This window comes from Pteropus alecto, unplaced genomic scaffold, assembly GCF_000325575.1.
Source record: "Pteropus alecto unplaced genomic scaffold, ASM32557v1 scaffold359, whole genome shotgun sequence".
In the NCBI taxonomy this organism is placed as follows: Eukaryota; Metazoa; Chordata; class Mammalia; order Chiroptera; family Pteropodidae; genus Pteropus; species Pteropus alecto.
This window is the reverse complement of record NW_006443119.1, coordinates 588,938-603,222: the sequence shown is the minus strand read 5'-3', so window position 1 is coordinate 603,222 and position 14,285 is coordinate 588,938. Positions and strand designations below refer to the sequence as shown.

Genomic DNA, 14,285 nt, shown 5'->3' with positions numbered 1-14,285 from the left:
GAGATGATGCGGGGGAGCTTGCAGGAGGGGAGACACAACAGAGCACTGGAATGGCGGCCACTTTTGAAGGAAACGTGGGAATTGCATTGATTCAAATGATTACTTTTATTTTTTTTTTTACTGTTTCTTCTGATTTAAAAAAAGATTTTCTCCTGGAAGTATTTCATTGAAAAGACGCAGCATAGATAATCACAGTGTTTTCTAAAATAAGTGGAATGTAGGACACGGGTAGAAGAGAAGACCACTCTAGGAAGAAGACAGATGATGAGTGTGCATTTATCAACGGGTGTGGAGAGTTGGCAAATGTCTCCTGCCCCAGACCTTCGAGACCATTCTTCTTTGCTGCTCTGGATCCTGGGCAGGGCAGCGGGGGCGTGCGTACTTTATTTCAGGCTATAATCATTTTGGGGGAGTTGTTTGCATCCTCAATCTCAAGGATCCAAATCAATGAATATTTAACCTTGGGTGCATGTCTCTCCAATGGACCTCGTTAATTATCCTTCCCTAACATCTGCATTAATTATCCGTTGCTGTGTAAAAAATTACCCTAAAACTTAGCAACTTAAAGCCATAAGCATTTATTGTTAGGTCACGGTTTTTGTAGATCAAGAATTTTAGGTGTAGCTTAGCCAGAAGTTCTTGGCTCTAGGTCTCACGAGGGTGCGTTGAGGGTGTTGGGGGCTGTGGTCCGACTAGGGGAGGATCCGCTTCCAGGCTCACTTTGTGGAATTGGCAGGATTCAGTTCCTCACTGAAGGACTATTGGACTGAGGACCTCCATTCCTGGCTGGCTGTTGGCCAGAGGCCTCCCTCAGTTCACCACCGTAGAACTGCTCCCAACATGGCAGCTGGCTTCCCAGAGCATGCGAGTGAGAGAGCACCATGACAGAAGCCACAGTCTTTTATAACCTAATCTCAGAAGTGACATACAATCCCTTCTGCCACATTGCATTCACTAGAAGTGAATCACTAAATTTAGCCCACATTCAAAGGGAGAGAACTACACAAGGATGTAAATAGCAGTATGCAGGGACCACAGGCTTCATTTTACAAGCTGCCTACCACAGCGTCTGTACTACCCAGCAAGTTTTAGCTCCCCAGCAAAGTGTAGGTAGTTCCTTCTCACTCCAGCTGACTGCACTGCATGCCTTTTGAAACCTGCTTTCTTCTGATGTTAAACAGTATCATCTTCAAGTCTCTTAATAATCAAGTGGAGTCCACAGACCAGTAGCATCAGCATCATTTGAGAGAATCTTAGAAATGCAGGATCTCAGCCCCTTCCCCACCAAGACCTATGAATCAGAATTTGTATTTTAACAAGGTGCCCTGGTGAGTCATATGCACGTGAAAGTCTTAGAAACAGAGGCTCTAGGTCCTGAAACATTGCTCTGCAATCTGAAAGGGTGAATCACTGGTACTTTTTTATGGTTAAGGCTGCCCCAACTGCTCTCCAAAACAACTGAGTCTTCCTCTAAACCTGACCATCTCAAGTGCCTCCTGGTTTGGAAAGAGTCTGTCTGGGCTAGTCTTCTGACTTTCACAATGAGTATTTTGGCTTCTATGTGAGATGGGCAAGTAGAATTGTGGCTGGATCATCTCAGAGATACTCATGTATTTATTCACTTACTTATTTAACATATATTTATTAAGCATCTATTGGGTGCCAGGCCCTGTTTTAGTTGCTGGCTATCTAAGAGCGCCACATAGTCAAGGTCTCTGCCCTCATGGAGCTTAGGTTCTATTGGAGGAAGACAGACAAAACTAATAAGTACACATATCATATGTCACAGGATAAGGGCTGTGGAGAAAAAATAATGCAGGTAAGGGGCCTGGAGAGTGCTAGGGGTCAGGGTGAAGGTTTGCTCTTTAATATTCTGCTCAGGGAATACCTCACTGAGCAGACGATAGTGGGCAATGACGCAGGAGGAGAACTGGGAGACAATAGTGTCCCAGAAGCTACAAAGAAAAAGTATTTCAAGGAGGATGTGATAACTGAGTTAAATGCACTGACAGGTCAACTAAGAAAAGGGCTGAAAACTGAGTTAGCAGCGTGGATATCTCTGGTGACCCCAATGAGTGTTGTCTTGGTGAGGTAGAAGGGGCCAAATCCTGATGGCATCAGTTCGAGAGAGAAGGGGTGCTCATGCCGGATAAACAAAATGCGGTAGGTCCGCACACTTGAGTGGTATGCAGCCATCAAAAAAAACGAGGTGCTGACACATTACAACATGGATGAACCTTGAAAACATCATGCTGAGTGAAAGAAGCTAGACTCAAAGGCCACATATTGTATGATTCCATTTATATGAAATGTCCAGAATAGGCAAATCTGACGGGAGGCTGATTCAGGTAGCCAGGGGCCGGGGAAGGGACAGTGGGAAATGACTGCTTAATGGGTACAGGGCTTCCTCTGGGATGACGAAACTGTTCTGGAACCAGACCGTGGAGATGGTTGCACAGCATTGTGTATATGCTAAATGCCACTGAGTCGTGCACTTTGAAACAGTTAAGATGGTCAATTTTATGTATTTATATACCACAATAAAGAGAGGGAGGGGGAAAGGGAGAAGATATATGAGTCCTTTAACAAAATACCACAGACTAGGGGGCTTAAATACTAGAAATTTATTTTCTCACAGTTCTAGAGTCCAAGATCAAGGTTCCAGCAGGGCTGGTTTCTGGTGAGACCCCTCTTGTTGGCCTGTAGATGGCCATTTTCTCTCTATGTCATCACATGCCCTTCCCCGTGTGCACACGCTGAGAGGGAGAGCTCGGGCATCTCTTTTCCTCTTCTTATAAGGACACCAGTCCTATTGGATTTGGGTCCCATCCTTATGGCCTCCTTTAACCTTAATCATCTTAAAGGTCCTATCTCCAAATACAGTTATAGTGCAGGTTAGGGCTTCAACATATGAATTGTGGGAGGTACAATGCAGTCTATAGAAAAAAGGGTGGAGAAGAGTCAGAGAATCAGAGACAGCTGGTGCAGATGGCTCTCAAAGAATTTTACTAGAGAGGAGGAGAGAAATGGAACAGTAACTTGCTAGTAATTCGAGTTAAGAAAGAATTGTTTTGTAAGATGGGTGTTAAGACTGCATGTTTGTATGCTCCTGGGAATGACCTAGTAGGGAAGAAAAACTGATGATAAAATAGGGAGCAAGGACAATTGCTGCAGTGGTATTCTTGAGCATACAAGATATGCTCAAAATATCTGTGCAGAGAAGTACATGGTATTCTTGAGGTGAGAGAGGATGGAATCCACTGCATAGGAAGGAAGACAGAATATTAGGGAACAGAGGCAAGTTGGCTAATAGATTGGGGAGCACAGAGGATGGAGAAAGGTGGTGTTATCGTCCAGGGGAATGAGGGAGTGCCTCTGAAGGACCTTCAGAAAGAATCAGCCAGGATCACCTTTCACTTCTTGTCTCATAGGGAACCTTTGGGAAAGTCTGGGGAAGGCTGTTTAAATCGTAGATTTATAGAGGGAAGTTGTGGTGTCTCTGATAGCGGAAGCTTTTAAAGGCCTGATGGATTCTCAGCCCCATATTTTGCTTGGGGCCATGGCAAATAATACGATTTCTCTTCATTCCTTGAAACCTAAAATCAAACCTGATGCATAATATCTTACCCATAGTCTGTTGGTTGTTGCCAAATCAGACCCCTGAGGCCTGCGAAGTTTAAGGTTTTTAAATGAAATGTCATGTATTTAAAACAGTCTGTCCAAAGCGTAGTGGTCTCCCTGATGATTTAAGGTTTGGATTTGGGGATCTAGAGCCCTCAACTTGTTAGATAATACCTGTCAGGAGAAGAACATAGACTCCTGTAAAGCCACTACTGCCAGATGTCGGCAGCCCTGCTTTCTGTTTCCTGACTAGAATCAAAGGTCCTTTATCAAGAAGCAATCAGGATATTATAATTACAGAAAATATCTATTGAATACCACCAATGTGTCAGCCATATTGCTTCATGCTTTGCACATATCACCTCATTTAATCTGTACAACAGCTCCATAGAAGGGGCACGAAATGGCCTTCATTTTACAATGAAAAAACTAGGGAACTAGACAAAGTCATGGAACTGGCAAGCAACAGAGCTAAGACTCAATACTAGGTCCATATGACTCTAAAGTTCTTGGGATATTTTATTTTTCTTTTTAAATTTAATCAAAGAGGTAAATGTGCATCATTAAAGAGTAAAAAGTCCAGAGAAGAACATGATAAAAAAAACAAGTTTCCACACCAAGTCTGATTTTCTCATTCCCCTCAGAAAGCCTACATTCCCAGCCATGATGCTGAACCTTTTTAAGATGCACGAAAAAGGATGATTTCAAATCAATCAGGAGGATTCACTGTTATAGACTGAAACTATAGAAATATAGTACAACTCTTAGATGAGATGGCATGTCTGTAAGTTGACACCAAAAAAAAATTTTTTTAAGAGAGAACTAATATCAGTGTTACCCATTTTAGGTATTTCCTTAAAAATAAAAACTCAGTGGTCTTATATTGAGTATAGCCTTCAGTATCTTCAAGGATTATTAGCATCATTATATATGAAATTGTGTGTGTGTTGTATGTGAACTTTTCTGGGGAGAGAATCCCTAGTTTTTGTCAAATTCTTGGAGGAGTCTGTGTTCCCCAGAGTTAAGAACCATGGCTTTAGCTCCTAAACCTACGTGTTTTCGTTGTAGATTGGAAAAGAGAAAAGGATCTTAGTCTGTATTTTAATGGGAGTGAGAAATGGACCTGGACCTATGAGACCACAGTCCACAAAGGTGGAATCCCCTCGAGCTCCTGGTCACTGCAGCCACCTATGACTTGAACAGTCCTGCCTTAGAAGACTCGGCAAGATTTCTTGTCTCACGGAGCTTTGACTGGGACTCTGTGAGGGCAGGAATGTGCCAGAATCTTCAGGGCTAGAGTTTGTTTCCCTCTGACCACCAGACTTTCCCAGAAACTACCGGTTTCCTTCCATGTTACCAAAACGTTGTCAGGTCACACTGCTGAAACAGGGCCTTCCTCTGCCTTGTTCACCCACGACACCAGGAACCGGCCAGCCTGGGATTAGCTCCAACTGTAGCCTGGTGGTGCCTTATGCCTCAATTGTTTCTGCCGAGGTTACCGAGGTAATTCCCAGTCTCTCTCCAGTTTTTATTTGGCCACGAAGTAGACTTGGAAACTTTTCCCAGCCTTTTCTGAATCTCCGCTCTGTTTTAACTCAGGAGCCAGGAAAGGATTGTAAAATTAAATTTTTATGACCTCCTATGAAGCAGTCCAGCCGCTGAGATCTATAACCTCACCCATCGCCAGGCTCCCTGCATTTGACTAGTTCCTAGAGAACAGTGATTCTGAGTCATGATGGTTGTTCTCCCCGTGACGGTCGTTCATATCCACTGAACCATTTCACATGTTTTCAGGGATTCGCTAAGCGAGAAGCGGGTAACTTATCAGAATCTTAAGTAGAGGAGAGAACCATTGAGTTAGTGAGAGGCCAGCCTGGTAACTTGAGCCTGGATGTGAGATACACTAGAAAAAACTGCCCGATGCTGAAGAACAGCTACTCACATGAAGACAGCTGAGTCTCAGGCCTCTGGTTCAGCATCAGAGGGTTTTGGTATCTTCTCAGGCTCCAGGAGAATCAGGTGCTGGACTTCCTGCTGTTTTTTGCTGATGCCCCGGGGGAGGCAGAACTCCTTCACAGAGCTCACAGTTCTGCAGACCAGGGTGGGGGTGGGGGTTTATCCAGAGCTGGCCCAACGTTCAGTGCCTAGGCAGATAGAGACCAGTGGGGACTCATCAGGTGCAGTGACTCACTGACGGCCACGGTTGGAGGTATGGCTGGAGCAGCTGCTGGGGAAAAGAGGGAGTACCCAGAATAAATAAATACCTGCTAATGAAGTCAGACCTCATCCAGAGGAAGCCCGAGCAGAAGTTGAACAGTATGCTGACCTTTTCCGGAATAAATCCTGAATGTAATAATAGAGGAGGATATTATGAAAATGGAAAATAATTGATTAGCTGTTCCACAGAGAAATTCACCAACTTGATAGCTAATCGGTTGCCTATTTTAATATGTCTAGAGCTTAGAATGGAATATCCTTAATAATTTAATTATTTTGCTATGTAAGAAGGTACACAATGCACAATGCCTGTGTCTTCTAACCGTATTACCTGGGCAGCCTGAGGGTCTCCGTCTGCTCTGTCGACTTAGAGGGTTGTTCTGTGGGAGCTGTGTCCAGCTCTACAGAGGGGGTGTTCTCAAGGCAGGGAGGATTTGATGGACAAGGTCTGGGGCGGGGCTGGTAGTAGAGTGGGAAGCAGGATTTGAAAGGGGAGCTAGAGAGAAAGGAGTGGGTGAGAGCTGCAAGGAGGCGCTTCCACTTTGCCTTTCCTTGGCTCCCAAATGACCGTCCTGGTGGTCATTCTATTCTCCCTCTGCCAACTTTCTAGAAGGGCTCCGATGCCCAGAAAAGCAGGTGGCAGTTTATGGATCTTTTGTTCTTGCTCTTGGCTGTGTCTCCTGTGATTGTGTTTTTTGAGCATTCATGCGTGTGCTTTCCAGCTTACCCACTTTCCCTTCTCCTCCAGTTTATCACAGTTCAGTGAAGAGAACATGATGGACCCCTACAACCTCGCCATCTGCTTCGGGCCCTCGCTGATGTCGGTGCCTGAGGGCCATGACCAGGTGTCCTGCCAAGCCCATGTGAATGAGCTGATCAAAACCATCATCATCCAACATGAGAACATCTTCCCAAACCCCAGGGAGCTGGAGGGCCCGGTCTACAGCAGAGGAGGAAGCACGGAGGATTACTGGTAGGGGGCGCAGGCCTGGAGGAAGGGAGGGCGTCACCAGCACACACTGGCCTGGGGGCCAGATGGCCAAGCGAGCCCAAAGGGGGACACCCAGATCCTCCCAGCCTCCCATTCCCTGGCTCTTCAAGCTTCCAGGACCTGGGGAAGGGGTAGGCAGTACCCCACCTTGACCCGATCTATGGAGTCAGTGCCACTTCTCACCACCTCCCTTTCTTTAGGAGTTCTGAGTGGTGAGGGAACATTCCGAAAGATAATGACAATAATAGTAATATTAGTAATCTCCAGGAAAGGAGATTTTATAGAGCTGTACATTAGAACTTCTGTTATCAGTCACCAGTGTCTCCCAGGCCCCTGCTCTGTGCTGTGTGTTGTGAGGGAAACAGTCCTAGTCCCTGGGGAATTTCTTACTGGGAAGAGGTTAGCTACGAGGCATCATTTCCTGACTGAGGGTTCATAAAATAATCATTTAGAATGATTTCAGGGATTCGTGAAGGGCAAGAGGGGTAAGCTTCATTTTCGGCAGGTCGGCACGGTTCCACCTTGAACTGGGATTAAGTTCTGTGGTGTGAGGGTTTTCATGACCTAGCCTGGGAGTGGAGATATGACAGGATCCCAAGGCACACAGACCCTTCTTCAGACAAACACACATCACTATTTCCACTTTACAGATAAGGTCACTGCAACACAAAGCATGGCCAGTGATAATCTTTCAGGCCACCCCAGTGGTGGGGATTCCAATCCTGATCTCTTGTCACTTAGTACAGGGCACGGTTGGCTACCCAGCACCGCCCCAGGATGCCACTGACAGTGTCATTTTTCCACTAAAGACAAGACCACTGCCTCTCTCTGTTACTCCCTAACATCCCTTACCTGGTCCTCCTCCTCGCCCTCCCTGCTTCCCCTAAGTAGTATTTCAGCCTGGGCTGAAAGCTTAAGCCAGCTCAAATCGGATTCCGTTTGAATTCAACATCTGGAACCAATTCAGCCAGCCCCATTGCTATCGGCTGAGGTAGGGAGGACAGGGGAGGTTGTTTACTTAATTAAAGGCCAATTAGTCCACGCGTCTTCCTGATCCCCACAGAAGGAGCCTCCTGCCCAAGGAGTGAAGAAAGTGATATTCATGTGTCTGTGAACATAAAAATATCACCGACATCTGTGGGTTCAGGCTTCTCTCCTGTCCTGTAAATCTCAGCATCTGGGTCTAAGCTGGAGGAACCTGGTTTTGCCAGCTCAGAGAGAAAGCTTTTGTCACTGACAGATGGTTGGTGGGGACTGGGGAAGTTGTTCAGGTCTCAGCTCCAGGGAGCTCTCTTTGCACATGGTGACTTGGAGAAATTGGGAATAGTGTCCCCAATTTCTGCTTTACCTTCCTTCTAAAGTCTGCCTTCACTTCTCAAATATCAAACCGCTACAGGCTCTGGACCAATCCCAGAACACAGAGCTCCCCCGACCCCGCAGCCCTGCTCCCCTGTCCCAGCCCACCGGAGCAGACAGAGCCCCAGAGGGGGTGAGCAGGGTGGCTCCAGGAGCCTGGACAGCAGGGCACCTTCCTCCATTTCTCTCCAAGGTGTTCTCCTTAGCCCCTGCTGTTTGTTGTGCATCCGACATTTATTAGCAGCCTCTGAAAAAACCACAAGATTAGTCAGGGAACGTTACCACCACAGACTGGGTGGGAGGGTCCGGGCCTCAGGCCAGAAGCACCCGAGAATTAAGAGTAAATGACTGGGACCGTCTGACCTCTGGATTCACACCCACTGAGAAGGCTTCCGGAGAGGGAAGCGCAGTGAGCTAGGATCGATGAAGGAGGTGAGGAAAGGGTGACGAAAGGGGTGCTAGAGCCCCAGAACCCTGGAGAATGGCCAGGAGACCAGAACAGCTAGGGAGAGGGAGCACTGGGCCTCGGGCTCCCCATGGCGGTGCAGGGGAGAGGCCCGTCCCATTTCACCACGCTTACTGGCCCCGAGACTGGAACCCGTTTTCTAGGATTGCCTGCCATGTGGCGTGCTGGGCTTCTTCTGAGACCACAAGTGTCAGTGGGCCTGGGGGTGTTGCTGGGTGTGGGTGTGGAACAAGAGAAGCATAGGATTTTAGGGCTAGAAGGGACCTTTAAAAGGCATCATTTCCCCTTTACCTTAGAGCACTGGTTTTCAAGGTGGGGTCCCCAGACCAGCAGCAGCATGGGCATCACATGGGACTGGTTAGAAATGCAAACAGACCTAGTGAATCAAGAACTCTGAGGGCAGCAGCAGGGGAGGCAATCTGTTTTTAACAAGCTCACCTGGACTCCCTGAGGTTTGAGACCTGCCCCTTAGTGGACAGCCACATAGATGGACTGGGGAACAGTGAGCCTTTGCCCTGTGCACCCCCAGGGCACTAAGGGTTTCCAGAATGTCATGGGTTTTATGGACCAGAAAACAGTGAGAAATCGTGCCCACAATTTTTGACAAAGAGGAATCCCTGTTAAGTTCTCCCGGAATTTTCTCTGGAGTCTGAGAACCTCCTTGGAACCAACTTACTTCACACGGAATGGGTCCTGAACTGGTCCCCTGGTCTCTGAGGGACTTTCTAGGAGTGAAGGATCCATCCTAAGAGGAAGGACAGACAGGCTGTCGGCTCGAAGGTAGAAACGAGGCCGGGTGGTGGTGTTCCCACAGAACCACCTGGAAAGGCTCATTTGTTACTACCAACTGCCAGAGGAAGAACCTTTAGAAACGAACAGGGTGTTTTTCTACCTTTCAGGAAGTAAGAACTTCCTGGCGCCCATCCCCATGCATTTTGAAGTCCACAAGCCAGGAGATTAGCATGGAAACCCCCTTCCTAGTAATTTCCCTGGCCGTTCTCAAGTCTAAACCCTGGATGATTTTAGACTCCACGAATTTTTTCAAGAACTTGACCTAGCTTCCATCCCCTGCCCTCTTGCAGAGTCCAGCCCCCAGCAGACTCTTCTTCCCCTGCTGTTATTTCCCACCCATTTCTATGACTCAACTCCCGCTTTCTCACCAGTACAGACTAAAACACAAAGACACCTAGAGTCATCAAGCAAAATAAGGAAGGGAAGTACCACTTATTAATCACCTCCTCTTATTTCATTGAATCCTCACACCGCTCTGTAAGGCATACAGACCATCATCCTCAATTTATGGGTTAGGTAGCGTCAGCTGGTTTTTGGATCCAGTTGTATCTGATACTTGAGCCTAGCGTGTTTCTTCCGTCATGCTCCCTCCAGGAACTAATTCACCTAGGAGAAACAGCCCTTGAGGAGTTGAGTTCTGTATTTTCGAAAAGATTTATATAAGTTCAAAAGGGGTTCCCTTTGTCTCAAGATATTCTAAGTAATCTCTAGTAGTTGTCGTAGCAGAAGCTGGACTACAGAACTTGGGAGCCTTATATTTCATCATTAGCATTCGTCTGTAGTGTGCAATCAGGATATAGAGAGCGTAAGATAGATTCCATGCTCTTGCTCTGAGAAGGTTGTATGAAGATGAGAATTTTGTAAACCAGTGCTGAGATCTCGGTTACTCTTGCTTCTGTTGCAGTGACAGCCCTCACGGAGAGACTACCTCGGCCGAAGACTCCACCCAGGATGTGACCGCAGAGCACCACACAAGTGATGATGGTACGAGGTCCCGCTTGGGGTCAGCGGGGCCACCAGGGTGAAGGCCATCCTGTGCTCCTGATGAGCCTCCCTGCCCAGCAGTCCCCTGAAGACAGGCAGGGAGGCCTCCTTTCATCCCTTCCCTTTCTAGAAGAGGCGTCCCACCTTCTTTAATAGAATGGTCTCTGTATTAGACCAGAGGTGAAAAGCTAGACCTTTCATAGCCCTTCAACCTTCTTGCCCTCAAACCCTGCCCCGGCTTACCTCCCAGCTCCTTGCCTCCCCAGCACGATGTCAGTCCCTCTCACAGCCCAGACTCCTACCAGGTAGCTAGAGACCAAAGTGAAGGAGAGCTCATTTGAAAAGCAGTAAGCCTGGGGCTAGAGAAGCTGGGTGCCAAGAACCCAACAGCAGCAAGCCAGAGGGGAGTGGGAATCAGGGCACAGAAACCACACGCTTTCACGCCTGCCAACTGGAAAAATCGACCCTTTCCCGAGCAGAGACATGCAAGTGCTGCGTGGCCTGGTGGTTGTCCATCGAGAGGTGGAATGCGCAGCTGTCATCTGCAGGCCCCTCGGCAGTGCCCGTGATTTATTAGGGCCTGTCCAGCCAGCATATTCCTCCCTCCTTCCAGCAGTTCCGCACCCCATTTCTGGGTCACTTGGGCTCTGGAAGTCTCAACAGCTGACAAGGGGGCCTCAGAAATTTTTGGGCATGAGAGCAAAATGGCACAGTCTGTGGAGCTTTCCCGGCTCCCTGCCTTGCTGTGAATTCTACGATCTCTGGCCAGCTTTTAAAGTTAAAAAAAAAAAAAAATTAGGGCTGTTTATTTGGATCCTGATGTCGGATCATAATGATAGCGTGCCACATTACGGGAGGGGAGTAGGTAAACTAGGGAAATTCATATTTGGTTAGAATCTACCGTGTGCCCAGCACTGCTAGAGCCTTTATATGTCTTATCTTCTAATCCCTGGTGAAATAGATAGAGGTGCTATTTTATCATTGAGAAAACTGAGGTCAGAGAGATAGAGTACCGTCCCTGAGGCTGTACAGAGCTGAGGTTGGGATAGGTAGCCAGGCTTCTGCGGTCTGCCTCCTGCAGTGGAATCCCGGCCCTGCCCATTCAGCCGGGCGCCTAGGCATGATCGTGTTTGCCGGCATCTTTTCTCTTCACTACTCAGAATATCTGACTGAAACCTCAGGCTCCAGGTTTCCCGGGGCCTTCTTTTTGCTCTCTGACCTCTATCTGCAGCTGAGAACAGATAACGATAATAGTGACAATAAGAAGAATGGCTAACACATGTAGCATTCACGATGGGCCAGGCGCTGTTCTGAGCACTTCTACAAATTTTTATTATTCTGAACTAGCAAAACAAACAAAAAAAACCAAAGTCATAGATATGGACAACGGAATGGTGGTTACCAGGGGGAAAGGGTGTGGGAGGAGGACAAAGAGGGTAAAGGGGGTCAAATATATGGTGACGGAAGGAGACTAAACTTCCGGTGGTGAACACACAATAGAGAATACTGATGTCACATTATAAAGTTATACACCTGAAATTTATATAATGTTATTAACCAATGTTACCCTAATAAATTTAACTTAAAAAATTATTGTTAATCAGCTCCTTGTAATTTCATGAAAAAAGCACTATTGTTATCCTCGTTTTATAGATGAAAAAACAGAAGCTCACACAAAAGTAAAAATGCATTGCGTTTGCAACTCCCTTTTAATTTTTCAAATCACTTCTATGCACATTTTTTCATATAGTGTTCACAAAATACATTTCCCTATTTTGCTCCTTGGAAAGTTGATCGGGAAAGTTATTTTCTCTTTATAGAGACTAAAGCTTGTGTTCTACTAGGGGGAATGGATAACATAAACTATTTAAAATACAATATGATAAATGTTCTATAATTAATGAAGTTATTTAAGAATCAGAAACATAATGCTTACAAGTGACTATGGCAAATCCAATGATAGGTGTTGGCCTAAAAAGCTATGGAAATACCAAAGAAGTTACTATGGGAGCTTGTGATATTTGAGTTGTGACTTCATGTGTTTCATCAGGCAGATGAGAGAGATAGGGATTCCTGGGAACAGTGTGAGCAAAGGCAAGGAAGGGTAGACAAGTGTTTTCAGGATGAAGTATAGTCTACCTGGTAATTACTGGCTTCACACATTATCCGTGGCTTATTTTTCTCATAAGGTTATCTTCCTACCACTGTAAGTTCAGCTGATTGGCCTTTTACTCAGTTTCCCGAGTCTGTGAGTACCCAACATGTGTTTCCTTCTTTTATACCCCTCTCAGAGTGTGAGCCCATCGAGGCCATTGCCAAGTTTGACTACGTGGGCCGGACAGCCCGAGAGCTGTCCTTCAAGAAGGGGGCATCCCTGCTGCTTTACCAGCGGGCTTCCGACGACTGGTGGGAAGGCCGGCACAATGGCATCGACGGACTCATCCCCCATCAGTACATCGTGGTCCAAGACACGTACGTTGGGCCCCCTGCACCTTCGGGGGCCCCTGGCTCCACTGTGGGAATGAGGCTTTATTTCTGGAGCCATAGGAGGATGAGGGAGACTAACCCCCAGGGGGAACCAACACGGTCCTGAGGTCACACAGTTCCTAGAAGGATCCCCAGACTCGATGGAAAATTGTTTTTCAATCTCTTCATACTCCTTTTCCCTGCACATCACGCCTCCACGGCCGTCCCACACCCACCCCGAACCCTTCCCACTCCCCCATCCACCGTCATTAGAAACTAGCCAGCCAGCACCCATCCACACTTATGCCTGATGAGTGATAATGAAACGTGATTATTTGACCACTCACATTTCCTTATTAGAAAGATCAGGTTGGGAAAACATTTTTACTTCTCTTCCTTCCTTTTAAACAACTATGTTCACTTCAACCTATTGGGCCACTGATGGCGTTTTGCCACTTAAATGAAAACGATGAGTTCCTTTTCTCAGAGAAATCTAACTTTAAGCAGCCTGCGGAAATGACCCAGTTCTTTTAACCCAGATGAGGTAGATTTGGGGAAAGACAGGGGAGGGGAGGGGAAAGGATGTCAGGGAACAAAGGGAATGTGAACTGGTCCCAGGAGACTTCATCAGGTGGGCTGCCAGTTGGCTCCCGCTCTTTGAGGCAATGGCTCCCGGAGGAGGCTTTTCCCCGTGGCCCGTGACGCCAGCCCCCCTGTCCCTTTGCCCTGCGTCTGCCCCCGACTCCCTCCCCTTGGATACGATGCTGTCAGTGTTTTTAGTCCTTCCCTTAATATTATTTTTTAAAGGTTGATATCCTGAATGAGTCTGCACCCTCCCAGCCTCTCCCCAGCTTGTTCTGCGGGGAAATCCTCCCTGTTGATAACATCGCAAAGCCGGTGGCCATCTGAGCGTGGACAGGACCCTCCCAAACTTAGCATTATGACTTCACTACAGGACTGAGAGAAGATGAATGTGGGGGAGAAGGGGCCCTTTGTCATCAGTAGCCAGAGGGGCCAGGAGAGCAGTGGAGAGACCTGGGACCGGCCGGGATGCTCTAAGCGGGGCTGGATGCGCTACGACAGAGTGTGGCGGGGTCCTGCCTCAACGCCGGCATCTCCAGAGCCACCGCAGAGCGGACTGTCCGTACCTGGCAGTGCTCAGGACCTCAGCAGATAAACCGCAACCTGGACTGGCCGCCTCTTTCTCCAGGAGGTGGCCCCAGCACAGCTGCCCCAGGAAAGCAGTGTGGGGTAGCAGGCAGATGCCTCGAATCCAGGTGTCCCCTAGCCCAGCTTTCCGGAGGAGCTGGGGATCCTGCAGAACTCAGCGGGATTATTTATTTTTATTTAAACAACCCTCCAAAGGCCCTTAGGTTTCCTTGTCTGCTTACA

General features: G+C 47.4%; 1 protein-coding gene across 5 annotated transcripts in view; it reads left to right on the top strand.

Moving 5' to 3' along the window:
• Positions 1–14,285, top strand: part of SRGAP2 (SLIT-ROBO Rho GTPase activating protein 2) — a 224,639-nt gene that overhangs the window by 203,685 nt on the left and 6,669 nt on the right. For all 5 annotated transcript variants that reach the window (XM_015597851.2, XM_006922833.3, XM_015597850.2 and 2 more), the window contains exons 18-20: positions 6,587–6,811; positions 10,348–10,427; positions 12,719–12,899. In XM_015597851.2, the coding sequence (XP_015453337.1) occupies positions 6,587–6,811; positions 10,348–10,427; positions 12,719–12,899 (486 nt within the window). The remainder of the gene's footprint in view (positions 1–6,586; positions 6,812–10,347; positions 10,428–12,718; positions 12,900–14,285) is intronic.